Raw genomic sequence first — 19,504 nt, 5'->3', positions numbered from 1 at the left:
AGGCTGAAGAATGATAAATAAAAATTCATGGAAAAATTAAGACAATATGTAAAACCTCCCTTGACAATTTGGATTAATTTCAATTACTGTTCCTCTTTAATAAATATTAACCTCCCCTATGCTTCCTACCATTTTGACAATCACCCATGGTCTGGTGTCCACTTATCCTTTTGGTGTATAGTAGCAAATAGTAATATCTATCTAACTAGCAAAACTGACCATTTGTTGACCAAGATATTTCGCTTACTATGACTTTTATTTATCTAATCCAGTGTCTATTCAAAATATCGACAAAGTGAATTCACACGCTGTAATAAACATACTAGACAGACAGTGTTAAAGTAACTTGAAAAATTTCCAGGATTGCAATTTCCTTTTTTTGTTTTCCCAACATAAACAATTAAATATATAATGTAGATGAAATGTTAATTTAGAGAAGGGGTGTACATATTTCATTCTTTATAGGGCATTAAATATGAACAAATGTATAGAAGTGGCAAAAGAAGAGATAGTTACCTGTGAGCCTAGAAGGGTTTTAGTATAATAATCCCGTGGCATGAACGCCTCTACAATTGTAACCAGACACCAAAAGGCATCTTCCTGGTCAAGGTACAGAAGAGCGATAGCTGCCAGCCTTAAGGTACAGAGATGATCAGGTTACAAAGACTGAACACATATTCTAGGCAAGAGTCAGATTAAACACAGATATAGTACAGGCTACAAGCACAGTAAATAACAATTATGGCACATTTGCACAACTGTATATGAGGGCTATACTTCTAACAGTGTAAAGTCTTTATGCATATAAGGAGAGATATGCTTTAATGTAAATCATAATGCTTAGTAAAGACAAGCTGGCATTCTACACTTTGTTCATGATGATTTGCTAGCATTTGACACAGTCAGGGTCTCTGAATTAGGTTTGCAATCAGCATAGTTTCCACTTATATTGAAAAAAAAAAAAAAAAAACTAAAACAAATGTACAGCCACAGAGCATACAGATGAAATATAATCATATCAAGTTACATTAGAATCACAAAAGAAAAGGCATATTACCATAAATCAGTTAAAAGGACAGGAAGAGAAACAAAACTTACCGATTGATTCCCTGGCAATAGCCAATATCTGGATTTCTCCAGGAATAGGCCAGCAGAACATTACGAAGCTTCTGGATGCCTTCTGAAGTTGGTGAGGTGTAGTGCTTATTGTTGGGTAGCGTCCTCATGAGATCAAGTTCAATTTGTTTGGATGCTGGGTTCTGCTTCTCTAGTGCATTCTGGAGGAGACTCTGGAAATATCCAGGAGCTGCCTCATCCTTCAGTTTCTTTATGTGCAGGTTAGTAAACCACTTCCACATTCTTGAGCGATGTTCATGTGGAATTCCATTACGGACAAGGGCTTTCAGTTCTGGCGAGCATGCCATCTCACGGTTCACTGTGCTAGCAAAATAATTGTCCCACTTGACCACATTAGAAATCTCCTGATTTTCAGTGAGTGATAATGTCTTCAGGTCCAGAGCTCTTACTTTGGCAACTAGTTTCTCCTCCTCTTCATCATCCTCTGGAACAATCAGGAACCCATGGATGTCATATTTACTGTGGAAATTAAATAATATACATTGTACTTGGCAGTTTTCAACTGTTTTTCCCAAATGGCAAGGTAATTATTTACACTGAAATGCCATTTGAATCTCCTACACAAGAGCTACAAGTAGCACAATGTGATTCTCACAATAACGGCAAATATTTACCCTATGCTTAATACATAGTAACATAGTAAGTTAGGTTGAAAAAAGACAAGTGAATTAAGTTAAACCTCTCCTATTTTACCAGTCAGGCTTCTCACACATACATTTATTAGTGATACCAGCTTGTACATACCAGCTTTGTATATACAACTTGTGCCCCCCCATTATCAATACCCCTAACCAAGTCTCTACCCCCATTTTCCCTTACTATGCCCCCTACCCCATTAAACCTATCTTCCACATAATTACCCACTGCACCTCCCCCCCCAGTTAAAAATATCCTCAAACCCTCTAGCCATTCTCTCCCCTAAAGCAGCTGTACCATCATCATTAAAGTGCATATTTATTTGCATATCTTTGATACCATTGGCTGGCAAAATTCAGCCAATCGGATCAATGAAATGCAATTTAAGCAGGAGAGCATGCACAGTAACCAGTTTAGTGTCAACTTCCTGTTTGGGCAGAATACAACTTGGTCATGGTGATCCCTTCCAAAGAGAAAGCAGAGGAAAAGTGTTTTAGCAGTGCTGATCCTGGTCTGTAGCTTCAAAACTAAACATTTTAAATAATAAAGATCATTTTGCTCAATGTGTTGTTTTTATTGAACATTTTGCAAGGTACATACAGTAAAAGAAATTGTACATCAGAGGTATATAGGCATGCGGAGTCGTAGGGTTTACATACATACATTTTCCCCATAGGGGAGGTTCTTGCCCACTGGGCAGGGCTTACCTTTCTATAATGATATTGAACTATTTTGGGCTTGGTTACTCATGGTGGGTTGTGTAGGGGGCTAAAGTCAATTGTTATAAGGTGTCTACCCAGTGACGCCAGATTTGTAGGAATTTAAGCATCTGTCCCTTTTTATCCAGAATAGTTCTTTCGAGTGATGCAAGGTCATCCATTGCTTTTTTCCATTCATGCGTGATTGGGGGTTCAAGGTCTTTCCAATGGAGGGTCAAAATTCTTTTGGCCTGGAACAGAACCTTGGTGATGAAGATTTTATTGTGTACGTCCAGAGATGTGTTGAGGTCCAACATCAAAAGACATTTCCTGGTGTCACTGGGGCCCCAATCAGGAATCTTATTCCCTATCCACCCACATACCCCTTCCCAATAAGCTTTCAAGTGTGAGCAGCCCCATAGTGTAACTGTAGTAGTTTATGTCTTTGGGAGAATGATACCATCAGTGGGGTATTTAGTACCCACTCCCATTGATCGTCTGTGATTGTACCTAGCTTCTCTTCCCATCGTGCCCTTGAGCGTACCTCGGTATCACAGTAGGTTGGTTTGCACAGGAGTTTATATAGAGAGCTTGCTTTTTTGCTTAGGGTTTAGGAGGCATTCTATTACAAGATAGTTGTTTACCATGGGATTGCTGGAGGACAGATTCATAGTCAAGGCTTTTTTGATTTTGTGGTAGGTAAGCCATTGGTACAGTGGCAGGTGTCTAGCCTTATGCAGGCTTAGGAGTGGGATAATCTGGCCATTTTCCCACACATCTCCAAGGGTATTGAGTTCCAGGGATCGCCATATGATTGGGGGGTTACCCTGTCCCAGTTGTGGGAAGAGGGCATTGTGCCATATTGGAGTTTGTGGGGGGTAGCACGTGTGGCCAGTCAGGACCACGCACTGTAGCGCAATAAGTGGGGAGCGCTCACTTAATTTCTGCTTAACCAGGAGAGGTGCCAGGGTGCTTCCAGGAAGCCGGTTGATTGTACCCATAGCTGAAAGAGTGGTGGGGAGAGCTCTTGATGTATCATGGGAGAGATATGGGTAAGTTGTGATGCCAGGTAGTACATATAGATGTCTGGCAGGGCCATTCCCCCCTTGTCTCTTGGTCTCATTAAAGTATTGAGGCGAAGCCTTGCTCTTGAGGTTCCCCAAATAAACTTAGTAAATTGGGAATGTATTTTAGTAAATATTTTTTGGGGGATTGGGGTTGGCGAGTGTCATAGTATGTATAGTAGTTTGGGTAGGATGAACATTTTTATCACATGTATTTTCCCTGCTGGCCCTAACTGTAGCGTTTCCCGGTTCTTAAATTTTTCCTGGAGCCAGGTAAGTAGTGGGATTAGGTTATGCTTAGTGTATTTTGTGATGGGAAAAGGCCACCTGGATGCCAAGGTAGGTAAACTTGTTAGTGACCTGGAGAGGGCAAGTCCCTCGGGAATCGTTTTTATTTTGCCCGTCCACTAGAAATAATGTGGATTTGGATGTATTGGTTTTTAAGTCTGAAATTAAACCAAATACATTTGTGAGTTCTATTAGGGTTGTTAAGGACTGACTGCCCCCTAGATATACCAGAGTATCATCAGCGCACAGCTGTATTTTTTCATTTGTTGCTCTTTGCTCATAGCCTTGAATTAGTGGGTGCTTGCGTACTGCTTGGGCAAATGGCTCAATGGCCAGGGCAAGGAGTAAGGGGGATAGTGGGCACCCTTGTCTTGTACCCCGAGAGAGAGAAAAGCTATCAGTACAGAGTGAGTTAATGCGGAGGGAAGCCTTTGGGGATTTATTCAGTAATTGGACCATATGCGTGAATTTGGGGCCAAAGGCAAACTGCTTCATCACACACCACAGGTATGTCCACTCCACTGTGTCAAAAGCCTTAGCTATGTCCAAGGCTGCAATTGCCCTGGTTCCTATATTGTTAGGTGCGAGTGTTAGATTTAGGTAGACCCTTCTGGTGTTGAGTACAGTGGTTTTGGTGGGTATAAAGCCTATTTGGTCTGGGTTGATTATTTTTGAGATAACTCTAGCCAGTCTGCGTGCTGATATTTTGGCATATATTTTGACATCAGCTGTCTTGAGTTTCTATATCAGTGATATTAGATTCAAGGTATTCCATGTACTCTTGGGGTAGGGCTGATAGGTTTAACAGTTCCAAAAACTGTCTTCGATAGGGGCCTGCAGTTTAGTCGAGTAGAGATCTCTGTAGAATGATACTAGTAGGCTTTGGATCTCATCAGGGTTTGTGTGTAGTGTGCCTTTACTGTCCTTTAGTGCTGGGATGGGGGGGTGGGGGGGGAGTGGAGTGTGCCTTAGTGAGGCGTGAACGTTCCCCGTGCTCGTATATATTAATTTTGGAGAAGTAGTTTTTGTGGAGGGCTTTTTCTCCCATGCCTCCCGTAGTGCGGTTAAGATTTCAGGGGTTTGGAGGTCAGCTGATTGTTTATCTAGGTGGGATATCTGATCTTCTAACTGTTTATGTGCAGCCTTGGCTTGCTGCTTGTAGGCTGTTATTTCTGCTGATGAAGTGTTGTGGAGGTAGGATTTCAATGCATCCCAAAAGGGGAGTATGAGGCTAGAGCTTTGATTTAGTGTTGTGAATTCTTTAATGCTGGCTTCTACAGTTGTGTAGTTGTCTAATATGTTTAGCCAAGTTGGGTTTATAGCTGGTCTAGAGCTCTTGAGTCTATAGGCGAGTTGCCACTGTATTTGTACCAGAGCATGGTCTGATATCCCTCTTGGTAGGTAGTGAACTTTACTTATGTAGGGGATCATTGCTGCATTAACTAATACTAGGTCAATTCTGGAGAGGGATAGGTAGGATGTTGAGAAGCAGGAGTATTGGCGTGTATTAGGATTGGCAATTCTCCAGGGGTCTAGGAGTGAGGTTACCATCCGTGCCAGTTGGGTAGTTTTGGGGGGTGTCTTGCTTCCAAGTTCTATCTATGCTGGGGATAAGGACTTCGTTGAAGTCCCCTGCAATTATAACTAAAGCATGCGGAAGCTGGGACATTATATATTCATCTGAAAGTACCAATAGGATCTCTGGGTCATAGGGTGGTGGGATATAAATGTTTGCCAGAAGGAGTTCACATGCATACAGGGGAGAGTGTAGAAATAGGTATCTGCCCTTTGGGTCTGATTTCAGAGACCCGAACCTAAATGGGACTTTTTTCCCTATGAGAATAGCAACGCCAGATGAGTTCGTGGAGTAGGTAGCATGGTATGACCACCCAACCCAGTGCCTTTTGAGGGCTAGTATTTTGGAGCCGGTTAAGTGCGTTTCTTGCAGGAATGCAATAGAGGTATTTTGCTTTTTCAGAAAATCCAGGACCAGCCTGCTTTTAATGGGGCAGTTAAGTCCCCTGACATTCCAGCTAGTTAATTGAATAGCCATTTTTCCGCTGGGTTGGGTAGTGTCCCATGCCTGTTACTGACCGTTTCCCTTGCAATGATTTAAAGTACCATTGAGCATAAAACTTTAACATGATCATCAAAACAGCAAAATTGCACGTTAACAGAGTGCAAGTATACAAAAGACCCCAACCTTTATGTCCCTCCCCTTCCACCTGCTCCATAACTTGGGGAAAAATTTGACCCATAATTAGAACTTTTAGTAACTTCTTTGGGGGTGAGTCGTGTCGCTCTGTTAGGCACGTTATATTCCCAATGTGTTGGGAAGTAGATTGCTTTAAAGCTCTCTGGGGGGAGATCTGGAGCCGCTGAGATTACACCCGGGCTGGGGCTAACCCAGAGGCACTTTGGGTGTCGGTAAGTTAAGGGACTGCAGAGTGTTGTGGTTGTGCCCCCTCGGGCTCCACTATGGCTTGAAATGGTAGAATATCAGAGTGTCGCTGAAGTGAAGTGTGTGGGCCATGGGTAGCCTGTACTTACGGACTTGTACAACTGCTGTACAACTGCGTCCAGCCCTTTGGTGGTAGTTCGGCATGGGTTATGCGGGTATGCCTCTAGCAACCATCCAGGCTTGTAAGTCCTGAGGCAGGGTGAAAAAATAAGATTTGCCATCTGCTTGTACTCTTAGGCGGGCTGGGAATATGTTGTTCAGTTTTGGTCTCCAATGCTCAAACGGGACATGACTGAGTTAGAGAGGGCCCAGAGAAGGGCAACTAAGCTGGTAAAGGGTATGGAAAGTCTCAGTTATGAAGAAAGACTGGCCAAGTTGGGTCTGTTTACACTGGAGAAGAGGCGCTTAAGAGGTGACATGATAACTATGTATAAATATATAAGGGGATCATATAATAACCTTTCTAGTGTTTATTTTACCAGTAGGTCCTTCCAACGGACACGAGGGTACCCACTCCATTAAGAAGAAGGGAGGTTCCATTTAAATATTCGGAAAGGATTTTTTACTGTGAGAGCTGTGAAGTTGTGGAATCCCCTTCCCAGTCATGCTGGCTGATACATTATATAACTTTAAGAAGGGGCTGGATGGATTCTTAGCAAGTGAGGGAAAAAAGGGTTATGGGAGATAGCTCTTAGTACAAGTTGATCCAGGGACTGGTCTGATTGCCATTCTGGAGTCAGGAAGGAATTTTTTCTCCTCTGCGGCAAATTAGAGAGGCTTCAGATGGGTTTTTTTGCCTTCCTCTGGATCAACTAGAAGTTAGGCAGGTTATATAGGCATTATGGTTGAACGTGATGGACGTATGTCTTTTTTCAACCTACAATGTTACTATGGTGTAGGTTAAGCCAGCAGTGCATAGGCGACTTTTCCCATTCTGGAAGCCTGCCGTTGTCTTAGTACCTTTGCCGAATAGTCTGCGTATATCGATATATTTGCGGTTTGATGTTTCAGCGGGCCTTGTGTCCTGGCGAGTGCTAGGATTCTGTCCCTGGCCCTTGCGTTGAGTAACTTGGTGATCAGCGGCCTTGGTGGCGCCCCCGGGGGAGTTATGCTGGATAGTTGCTCTGCTCCAAAGGTTTCCCTCAGCCACGCTTCAAGGAAGGCCTCAGGGGCATTCCCCTCTGTCTGCTCCGGAAAGACCACAAATCTTAAGTTGCTTCGGCGAGGACGATTCTCCAGGTCGTCAGATTTTCATTGGCATTCCATTACTAGCTTTTGTACTGTTTGGTACTGCTCAGGGAGATTTCTGCAGGAGTCCTCAAGGTTACTCACTCTGGATTTGACCGCTGTTGTTCTTTCCCTTAGTTTTTGTACAGTGGGTCAGACTTAATAATTGATAAGTCAATTTTGATTTCCTCTTTTTTGTTGTTTATCAGCGTTGTGCAGGAATCGTTTGACGAGCGTATCTCTGCAAGCACGTCACGTAGAGTGAGTTTGCTGGTGTTTTGGGCTTCGTCTTGCTGCTGGTTTGCCGGTCCGGTTGTCTGTTTCCCGTTAGTTTTGGCAGGGGATCCGAAAGATGTGGGCCTCTCTCCCGCGCCACCATTTTGGTTGGTTTCGCGGGCAAACTTTTCCAATCTTGCCGCGGCGTCTGATGCTCTTTTTTGCGCTTTATGTTGCCCCATTAGTTCCCTCTGTGGTAGGGGATCCCAACGGGTTTCGACAGGCTCCTACTTTTGGGGTGTGAGCAGGTAAATCAGGATTTTTGCCGGGTTTCTCAGCGGAGCTCCAGATGATGCGTCTGCTCACATCAGTGTCAGACCATGCCCCCCCAATAAAGATCATTTAGATACATTTTTTTTTCTGACAGGGGCTCTTCAATTTTAGACTACTGTCTAAAAGTGAACATCCCCTTTAAGCAAGGATTCCGTGACAAACAGAACTGGTGTATAGTACAATGCCATATCTCTGTGCTGTGAACTGAAAACTCTTTCCTACTCAGCTTTAAGTTATTCTTTTTAGGTGTTTGTTAAACCTCCTCTTCCTTTTGAGGAATGAGATAATGTCTCAACTTGCAAGCATTTCATAACATTTTGCTTCTCAGCAGAGGAATTTTGCTTCTCTTTTCTAACACTGTTTTAACTTGCATGCAACTTTACATGAAAACTGTGTTCCTTCCAGATATAAAAAAAAAAAAAAAAAAAAAAAACCATTAGGAGGCTCTAAAGCTAAAAATTGTAGTCTGTTGTAGCTATATGTATGTATAAATTCCACAAAATATTAATGTGTAAGTGATTACAATGTTCTTTGGTAGGCAGGGAAAAATACCTTCCTTTGTACTTTCCATCTTTTCTATTTTTCACCAGGCATTGGTTTGCAGCGAACTTCCGCATTTCACCATTGGCAAATTGTTTTGTAAATCTTCAGCGAACATTTGCATGTCAAAAAGTTGCGGCCATGTCAAAAAAAGTTGCAATTTTGTCAAATTGGTTACGGTCATATAAAAAACTGTGCGTGACAAAAAAAAGTCACATGCCTAACGCATTTCATGGATTTTTCGCTGTTTCGCGAGTTTTCCTGTTATTACACAAATTTTCTAGTGCAGCAAAACAGGACAGATTCGCTCATCACTAGTTATGTGTTCTTTTACATCCCAAGTTTAAGACCATAAAGTAGTGAAACATAACATAACATCAAAGTAAACCCCATATGGTGGTTCAATCTATATGATGGTCATAATTGCAAACAAGAGTTTATGTGTTAATTTACAAGTGTGTAAATTCCATACCTAACTGTGTGAGGTTTCACAAATGTATGCTCAGGTTGCTCAGCATTCTCCACCTTGAGTGCATCCTCTAGTAACTGATTCACAAATTCTCGAGCTGTTCCTTGGTCATCTGAACACACTGGTGTCTTCATTTCTTGAAGGAGGACAAGATACTTGCTCTCAATCTGGCACATTTTAGCCTCTAGGTTGGAATACTGAGGGGAAAAGGCATTGATTTTGCATCGAACCTGGTTAATGGTGAATAATACTGGTTAACCTGAATAATACAGTGTTCTGTCTTTACGACTAGCTACGATACAAGTGTTTAAGCAATTGTGGTATAAGACCAGCTCGGCTTTACAATGTAGATTCAATGCACTTTTTATTTTAAAAAGTATATTATTATAATCAAGCTATGCCACTCTTGATATCGCACACTAAAGGATTTTCATGCACCTTGACGCCTAAGGAATTAGCATAATCTAATAGAAAGAAGAAGGACTCCAGCAGATTAACTGCAATGAATTTATCTGGGTAGTGGTTACACCCTACTCAGAATCAAATTGACTGCAGTTATTCTGCTGGAATCCTTATTTCTATTGGTTTATGCTGATCAATTTGGGTGCAGCAAAGTAAGCATAAAGTTTTTAAAGTCTTTATACAGTTCTAAAGTGTGTATTACTTAGATTAGTATATTTTTTGGTGCTATGTCATAATTTTAAGTAAAAAAAAAAAAACAAAAAACAGTATGTTAGAATACTGGCACACTATGTGGAAAATGTCAGGCAGCACTGCCCTATGGTATGCTATCACTATAATTATTCCATCTTACTAAAACATGACAGTTGGTGTTTTGGGCACAAAAGCTCACCCTTGCTTCCATTTCCCTTTCACGTCTTTCAGCGTTTCTTCGCAAAGCAGAAAGTTCCAGAATTTCCTTGTTGAGAAAAGTATTTTGTGCTTTGTAACCTTGCAGACTGTCCTGTGGTGAAATAAAGGAGATTCATATGCTGCCATTAATTTAGCCTGCTATTTGTTTTGCAATTAATCATAGGAAAATCTTCTCTAGGAATCTCATTAAAGTTTACTGCATGCCTTAATATATTACCACCACTAGGGATGCACCGAACCCATTATTTTTATATTCAGCCAAAGGCCTGAATCCCAACCTTTGTTTGCATAATGAAATCTGTGTAAAATTGAAAAAAAATTCTATCATCTGAATAAAAATATGTTGCTTTCAGATGCCCAGTGCCTTACACTTCAGTGACTTTAAGGATTTAGATTCAGTTGGCTGAACATTAAGTATTTGGATTTATCCGGCAGTATGTGCTGCAATTCGGCATACCAAAGTTTTTATTCGGTGTAACCCTAAAATCCACAGATGATTAGTGGCCACTCACACAACACTACACCACATGCTTCAGTAAACTGGTGAAACTGTATCAACATTAATCAGCTTTTATCTCTTAAAACTCACCTTTTTCTTACTCATCCATGAACCCTATAAACGAATTTTAATAACAAGGCCTAAAGAAAAAAACAACAAATGTGATTTTTGGTTGGCTACATCATAACTTTATTACTGCAACTGAAATGAAGGGAAACTATACCCCTGAACATTGCAGGTTTCTATAAAAATATTCCATAAACCAGCCCATATTTTAAAAAAAAAAAATAAAAAAATTATGTACTGACATTTTAAGTACTAAGAGCTGCTTCCTGGCTCGTACGATTTACTTTGGGGTATATTTATCATGCTGTGTAAAAAGTGGAGTAAAACATTACCTGTGATGTTGCTCATAGCAGCTAATCAGATGCTTTGCTTTGGTTTTCTAACTGTTGAAATCTAGTTGCCCTGGGCAACATCACCAGTAATGCTTCACTTCACTTTTTACACAGCATGATAAATATACCCCTTTGTGTACAAACAAACCAAGGACACACATATATGTTTGCTTATATCAGCCAATGAGTAGACAGAGCTCTGTCCTACATTTCTTCCTGTTAGAGTTAGAGCTGCATCCTGCATTTCCTGGTCAGGTGATCTCAGAGGGGGCAAACAGACCATCAACTACAGTCAGGTGATCCCAGTGGTGGCCAATAAAAAGGCAACCATTTGGGAGTTTTAACCTTGAAAGCAAGAAAGTTGCAGGTAAAAATCTGTGTCCCTGTGTAAAATGTATAATGAAGCAGTAGGATTCTTAATGAATCAGAAAGTGAGTGTAGGACTGGCCAGACTGGGGATGACTTAGGTGGTCAGCTTGAACAAATTGCAATATATGGACAATCCCGAGGTGTGTAAAAATGGTGTTTTTGCAAATGTTTAGCACTGTAATACTGTTCCCTAAACATTTATTATATTAATGTTTTAAGACCTGCTTGAGGATGGCGTAACTCTTAACAGGAGAAAAGTTAAGAAGTTTTATTACATACACTGTGCAAATTCACAATTTCAAACCTACTGTCATAAGAAACGCAAAGAATTGGCCCGAAGGCTCAAGCATTCAGATATTAAAACCATGCAGGAGTTCCCAAACCACATGAGTTTGGGAACTCTTGCATGGTTTTAGTATCTGAATTCTTGAGCCCCAAGGCTAAAGCATTCTTAAATCAAACCCTTTATGTTGTAAAAACAGACTCCTGTGCTTAGATCCTTTGAGTACTTGAAGGAAAAGTTGCTTTAACACATTTTCCTGATTTTACATTCTCCTGGATTTTACATAATTTTTCCTGGTCCCCTGAAAAATTTAAAATGGGGGTTCTACTCTATATACGAAGTATGGACTGGCACTCCTATAAAATCCAAATAATAACTTTCTAACACAAAAATATCATGTACTGTTAGTTGTATTACTGAAGCTATAGTTTTTTTTAGAATAGAGAGATTGTTTTATTGTAATTACAAGTTACATAATGAATATTTATATTTTGTATCCTAAAGGGTGAATTTTATCTACAAGATCCCTTACTTTGTCACTTTGTAACTTATTCACAATGGAGCACTATTTTGGAATTTAGAAGCAATATTACTGACACCTGAAGGTCAAGATTTTAAAAGCACATGAGGTGTAATTATGCTGTTTTTATTATACTTATTATAATGTTGATTATGTATCTTTTACATCACAGTTATAGTAATTGAATACTTTGTGACATACATATGCAATTATATAAGCACTTCGTACTCACTTGTGTGTTGTCCTTAATAAAGGTCCCCAGGTGGAACCGAAACGTTGGAATCACAGTGAAATATAAGATGTTATTTAGATTATATAGTAGCACCTGTCCATACTTCATCTATACTACAAGCAAATTGACTGTGCACCCGCATCATGATTCAGTCTGAGCGTGGATCACTTATTATAATATATATTATCTGTTGGTTAAGTATTCATTCTGAAGGTGTAGTTTTCCTTTAATGTAACAAAAGGGAAATTGGATTATAATACACTACATACTAAATACATTTTAATTACTGCCAAATAACTTTATCCTATAAAGGAACTGTAACGTGTTCATGTCATCTTGTCACAAAGAAAACAGTACTGGATTAAAAGAAAAGGGGGAGAGAACTGCATGATCTTCTCCATTAGGACATATTGATTTCATACAAACTGAACCTGTGCAGAGAAACAATGTTTAGGAAAGGAGAAGCTAGAAAAACAGGATCCAATCAAGTCACTAACTAAACTAACTTTTCAAACAGGAAGGCTACAGCCACACATGGCTCCATTTCGGCCTATGGGTAAACGCAAGATGGGATTCAACCTCTGCACTTCAATCAGCTTACCCGGGTGCAGGCACATGGAGCGGAATTCACAGCTAGTTATGAGAGTATGGATTTCAGCTCTAAAATCCGTTATGTGTGTCTGCAGCCAGTCCGCCACAGGGGGATTCCTGCATGTCCTATCCCCAGAGTGCTGTGTGTGAGACAAATGGATGTGCTTCTGTGTGATCCTGGGGAGGGGATGGCTGACAGGGGGGCAGCCTCTGAGCGCCTATTGAACAAATCCGACATTGCAACACAGCCAAAGCATTATTTAATAATGGAGTATCAGGTTGCTTGAACCAGAGCAAAATATTAGTGTGTACTAATTTTGCTCACTTAGCATTTTCAATAAATTACAAACGGACAGCACCAATACATTTCCCATTTATATTTACGCAAAACAGCTGTCCTAACATATTAACAAAAGACAGTTGTAGATAATCCTGATTATGTGATTTTGCAGGTCTATCCAAACAGAAGCAAAACAGATGCAACGATCCAAACAGAATTTTTAAAAATCATACAGAAAATTATTTTGCACAAAAAAGCCCACAAACAATTAGCTGGCTTGAATATGCCCATGATCATCTTCTATTCAGCTCCTAGTCACTTACTCCAAGAAGAGGAGACAAAAGTGTTTTTTTCAACCCAGAATTCCCATCAGAGGTATTCCCATTCAGGTCTAAATGTACTCACACCTGCACAAGTGAAGTGTACCAAAAAAATGCCATCAACAAAATAAAACATTTTATGCCAGCCTAAAAAATAATGTACACAATATAGTGAATGAAAATATTACTAAAAATGTCCTTCCCTTTTACAAAGGGATGACTTTGACGTGGTTTGTCAGCCATTTTGCAATATATGAATAAACTATCCCTGTTTTCTTCAAAGGGGAGGGCATTTTTTTGGTAGCTTAAGGCACAAAATGTCTTTAATATATGGATAATAAATGATTGTAGAGGATCACTTGTCTTTTTGTCTGCATGAATTTTAGGCCCCAGTCTCATTTCACCTCCTCCTAAAGATTTAAGTTTAGCTGTTTAGTGGTGGACAAGAGGGATGCCTGAAAAAGGTATGCAGGATAGCAGTGTTTATTAATATATTTTTCCCCAGGTTGATGCATTTTTCCCTTAAAGGAGCACTGGCTTATTAATGTTAATATTTACTGTAAATAACATAAATTGGTTACTATAAATATTCCCTTCAAGAAAAATCTCAGTGTTTTGTAAAACTCACTTGGAGGCGGTTTAGTTCTTCCAGCTGAGGTGCTACAGGAATCTCTGCGGCTACAGTGGATGAAGGGGTGTGTTGCTCATATTTACTTAGTTGCCTTGATAATCTCATGATAACCTCATCTTTAGCCTGAATTGTCTCCATCATCATATTAAGTTGGTCCTTTAATTCTTTAACACTGCACTTGAGTTCTTCCACCTCCTGGTGCAGGTGGTCTTTTTCCAAGGTCTGCCTCTCCAGCAAATGATTCAGCTCCTGGATCTGAGTGTCTTTCTGCTGTAGTAAATGCAGGTGTTCTTTAGACAGTCCATCACAGAACGGGCTGGCAAAATATTTATCATATTGGGATGACCTTAAGGACTGCTGTAACAGCCTGACAAGTTCCTGAAGAAAGTAAATAAAAATAGAAATACTATGCTGAAACAATTTATGAAAACACATTGATATCTCCCAAAATTTGCAACAACCACCCTATTAAGGACTGGGAAAATGGTTGGGGGTGGGGTGGCTCAGCCTGAAGGCTAGTTAGGATGGGATGTGTAAAGAACCCTATTTTGCTCTCCTAGTTAAACGTGAACATCTGAGTTGAAAACCTGTGCAGTCCAAGATAACTATGCTAAATAACCAATATAGGCATGTTGCCTGTAATCCTAATTATGAGCCAATACCATTGGTTTATAGTAAAGCATTCTAGGTATTATTATACTGGTGATGCTTTTTGGTCAATTTTATCTTTACCCCAGCTAACTTCCCAGCCACTGGCCTTATCAGTTAAAGGAGAAAGAAAGGTAAAAACTAAGTAAGCCTTATCAGAAAGGTCTATGTAAATACAGCCATAAGCACTCACAGAAATGCTGCACTGAGTTCTCTGTCAAAAGATTTGTTGTGTCGGTTTTCCTCAGCCAGAGACATGCAGCTCTCTGCTCTCTCCTGCTCCCCCCTCCCTCAAGAATGCTAAGAACTCACTACCCCCCTTAGGAGTGTGGATCTGAGCCAATAAGCAGGAAGCTTCCATAGTCTAACTGAGCATGTACACCAGTCCTGCTCTTGGTGCAGGAGCAAGGCATTATGGGAACTTTCTTTACACAGCTCAGCATTTTTTCTTCCTGTTTGGCTTCTGAACGGGAGAAATATGGGGAGACTTAAGGGCACTGATGAGACAACTAAAGCTATGCCTGCAGCTTGAGATTAACTCTTTATTACCCTTTCCTTCTCCTTTAAATCAGTTTTCTAACTCACTGTTTTTTGCTTTATGGCAGTAAACTCACACAAACATTGTAAGAACATTCAAACTCCATACAAAACTGAACCAAAGCTGCCCACTGTAGGATTTGTTAAAGGAAAACTATACCCTCAAAATTAATTGTGAATCCTGTGAATCCTATGATCCCGTGAGGCAGCCCCTAATTCTTTAAATTGCAATTTTCTATTTACAATTACCCAATGGCACATACTACTAAAAAAAAGTATATTTATATGAAAATGGTTTATTTAGATAAAGTACAGTTTTACATATGAGCTTGTTTATGTGATATATTTTTATAGAGACTTCCATTGTTTGGGGGTATAGCTTTCCTTTCTATAAAAAGGTTTGTCTCTTATAAAGACATGTAACAAAACATTTATACTTCATGTTTTTTGGCTAGTATTGGTACTTTGTTGTACCCCCTCGTTTGTTTTTAGCAAATCGTTTCCATAGTATACAAAATAACATTTTCACACTATTATCTGTTCTGCATACAAAATTGTTTTACATGGAACAACTCATTGCTGCAATCAGGCTAACGGGGTCAGCCCCTTTAATATATTTATGTTAAGTAAGTCAAAATGTTGGCCTTTAAGCTCCTGTGAGAAACACCCTCAACTGGCTGACAATACTGGGTACTGTAGATGATTCTAAACTTTATGCTACTCCTAAAAAAACAGGAGACAATGCTCACATGATGTCCCTAACTATTTATAGAATCCAGAAGGAAGCTGTTAAATCCAGCTGAGAACAGAGATACATCTCTGGCAAATCCCAAAAAACTGTGTGATTAACCACCAGATATTTCCACTGGATCTGACCGAGATCACAAGACATAGCTCCAGCTCATATTTCCTATATTACAAAAGCAAGCACATCTGTCCTGCCAAGATTTCTCTGCTGATGTTACATAGGGGGGTTGTAGAGCTGAACTGTGAAATTTCTACCTCTTGTGAACTCTGGATATTGCATGTCACAGCAGGATTTCATTTAGGAGTATGGAATAAGATTCAGATTGTATTTTTAATAAAGACACAGCAGCCACCAGCTGACCTCCTATCAGAACTGCTGTCTTTTCAGTCTGGTACCACCTACCACCTACACTACTAACCTTTTGGCTTGGCACATGCCTAGCAGCAGCTAAAGGGGATTTACACCCCCCAAAAATGTATGTATCCCTAGGCAGTGGTTTTTTAACAGCATTTTTGCAATTTACACTTTCAAAAAACCTAAACACTATTGTAATTGTAGGGGTAATTATATGTCTGGCTACTAAATCCCTTAGTCAAAATTCTCTATTTTATGTTTGAGTAAATAGTTAAAAAAAAGTAAATTCTTGCCATCAAACAAGAATTCCGACCTTGCTAATAATTTTCTCTTTAATGTGGTATGGCACCCCATTTTATTTGTTTATCAATGCCATATAAACAAAAGCACTGCACAGGTGGAGTCTGGGAAAAAGAAGACTGGTGACAGAGGGTACTGATACAAAGAACACAGACCTAATGCCATGTGCAGGCTACTGCAAAAGCAGCAAATACATGGAAACTGAACTCTTAAGGACAGAATAATATTATTACAGGCCAAGGGCATAGGGTACCTTTAAAGGAGAAGGAAAGGCAAAGTCACTTGGAGGTGCCAAAATATTAGGCACCCCCAAGTTACTTCAATCACCTACCTTTTACCCCAGGCTGGTGCCCCTGTACGGAGAGAACAGCACCAGCCCAGGGTAGCTGCAGCGCTTCCTTCTTCCTGGTTCGGGTGTACATGCATGCGCAGTAGAGTGAAAAAGCCGAACTTTAACAGAGAAGACGGCTTTTCACTCTACTGCGCATGTGCGTGTCGTTTAGTCCTTAGAAAACGAAGCAGGAAGGAGGAAGCGCTGCGCTACAGGTACCCCAGGCTGGTGCTGTTTTCTCCTAACAGGGGCACCAGCCTGGGGTAAAAGGTAGGTGATTGAAGTCACTTGGGGGTGCCTAATATTTTGGCACCCCCAAGTGACTTTGCCTTTCCTTGTCCTTTAAAGTTTGTACAACCTACAAAATTTAAATATTCAGTAAGTGCTTTACTTCCCCTTTAGAGGTGGCATCTGAAAATATAAAAAAAGCAAGAATTGTGTGCCAGACTAGCTTGGTAAGTAATTACAGCTGATTCATGGTTTCTCCAAGATGCAGTGCTGCAATGATTTCATGCCCACACCAGGATAAGGATGCTGACCTTCTGACTTAATAAATCCTTCTTCAATCTCTCTAACTCTTCCTCTTGGCTCTGAAGCTTCAGTAGAACATCACTTTCCATCCTGGAGTCAGACACAGGCAGGGAATCTGCTAAGCACTCTGTACGGTTCTTGTTGACACCCATTATCTCTCGCAATGGCCTCCTTGCCCTCTGGGGAATGCGTCCAAAATCAAATGGGAAACTCATTCCTGCTTAAACACATCAGAAGTGACATGTCAGCACTCACACATTATTTGTTGAAACAAAAAAACAGGAAGTTGTGCTCTATACTGCAAATATTTCTTAATCATTTACACAGTCACAATAAAGAAATGGTACAAGGTAACAGCAATTGTTATAGAAAAATGCTACACAACCTACAATGTATAAATAAAGTGGAGAGAGGAAGTGGTAAAATGGGAAGGCTAATTTGAAAAACCATAAAAAAAAATAAAGACCAGTTGGAAAATTGTTTAAAGGGCACCTTAAATTTGCTTCCCCCACCTGTGGTGTGGGCTAATAGAGCCCGCACTCCGCCGGCTCTACTAGCCTACACCTCTTGTGGGAGAAGCAATTTTAGAGTGAATAGGTGTCCTTTAATATAGGTCTATCTATAGATCTATGTTAATACAGCCATAAGCACTTACAGAACTGCTGCTCTGAGTCCTCAATGAAAAGAAACACCACATTTCTTTCCTTCTATTCTGTATACATGAGCTTGTGTGTCAGACTTCTGGCTCTCCGAAAAATCCCCCAGGGCACAGCAAGAGCCTGCTTAGTTTAGTCCTCTATCCTCCTTCTTTCTGCTCCCCCCCTTCCTCTGCTGTAATCTGAGCCCAGAGCTGTTCCCTGCCTGAATGCTGCTGACTGTAAGTGAAGCTTAAATGGCTGCTGCTATCTGAAACAGAGGGAGCTTCTAGGGCTACTATGCCTGAGTAGCTTTTCTTCTTTTAAAAAAAAACGTGAACTTCCCCTTTAAATCCTTGACATCTTACTACAAACATTTTTATAGAAAAAGTGGAAGTGTAATAAGGTTGTGACCACACGTTACATAGTAAAATACATAAAATGTCAGAAATAACAATTTTTTTTATACTGGTTAATACCATACTGGTTAGGGCTTTTATAGGGCACATTTTACCCCAAAATTGATTTCCCCACCAGAGGTGAGGGCTAATAGGGCATACAGCTTGGTTAGGGGAAATAGCAGTTTAAAAAAAATAAATAAATAAATAAATAACAACCCCCTTCCCCAAGCACCAAGCCACCCGCACCAGGAGGAAGAGCCTGGTATGGGGCGGCCATGGTGTGGCACTGAGAAAAGTGCCAGAGCTTTCACCTATTATGTGCATGTGTGTGATGTCATACAACTGCACATAACAGTCACACCAGGAGAAGCTCTCATTATGCGCATGGGCACCACTAGACATGGCCACCAAACCGAGAGCTCTAATAGTTTCTCCTCCTGCAGGAAGTCCATGGCAGAAAACACCTCTAAGTAGCTGTAGCAAGAAGCCTTCAATGTCCATCAAACACCTAAAAACTTGCCACTGCAGTGCCTGGATGAGCAAGTGTTAACTACTAGTGCACTGATTCTGTACCTATCTGTACAAGCTGTTTTGGGTGGAATTTCATAACACCTTTCATAAAGTGAAATTCCTTGTTACAAAAAGATGAATATAATAATTTGAGGATGCCTGCCGTATCATGCGGCCAGCAGTCTTTTTTGCTAAACATAAATAATACCCATGCTACTGTTCATTTTATATCATATTGTCCCAGGTGATTTTTCTTGACCTAACAGCACACAATTCAACATGAATAATTATTAGTCATACAATCTCTAAAAATTCTAATGGGAAGGAATAACCATCCTGTTTTCTATTGTGTGATATATATTGAAACAGTTTAATAAGCAACAACATCATACTAATAATTTACTTTTTACATTTATTTGTAATTTCATAGAGGTTAATACACTA

General features: G+C 40.2%; 1 protein-coding gene across 2 annotated transcripts in view; it reads right to left on the bottom strand.

The window, feature by feature from the left end:
- The window catches only part of tbc1d2b (TBC1 domain family member 2B), a 36,549-nt gene that overhangs the window by 6,420 nt on the left and 10,625 nt on the right, over positions 1-19,504 (bottom strand). The window contains exons 5-10 of one of the 2 annotated variants that reach the window (XM_012966713.3): positions 17,523-17,734; positions 14,063-14,443; positions 9,923-10,033; positions 9,073-9,266; positions 1,099-1,596; positions 517-634 (exon numbers count right to left, since the gene is read on the bottom strand). In XM_012966713.3, coding sequence (XP_012822167.2) covers positions 517-634; positions 1,099-1,596; positions 9,073-9,266; positions 9,923-10,033; positions 14,063-14,443; positions 17,523-17,734 — 1,514 coding nt within the window. The remainder of the gene's footprint in view (positions 1-516; positions 635-1,098; positions 1,597-9,072; positions 9,267-9,922; positions 10,034-14,062; positions 14,444-17,522; positions 17,735-19,504) is intronic. The other variant, NM_001045733.1, reaches the window with a different exon arrangement.

The sequence above is a fragment of the Xenopus tropicalis genome, chromosome 3 (assembly GCF_000004195.4).
Source record: "Xenopus tropicalis strain Nigerian chromosome 3, UCB_Xtro_10.0, whole genome shotgun sequence".
In the NCBI taxonomy this organism is placed as follows: Eukaryota; Metazoa; Chordata; class Amphibia; order Anura; family Pipidae; genus Xenopus; species Xenopus tropicalis.
Note: the sequence above shows the minus strand (reverse complement) of the source record. Positions and strands in the feature narration are given on the sequence as shown.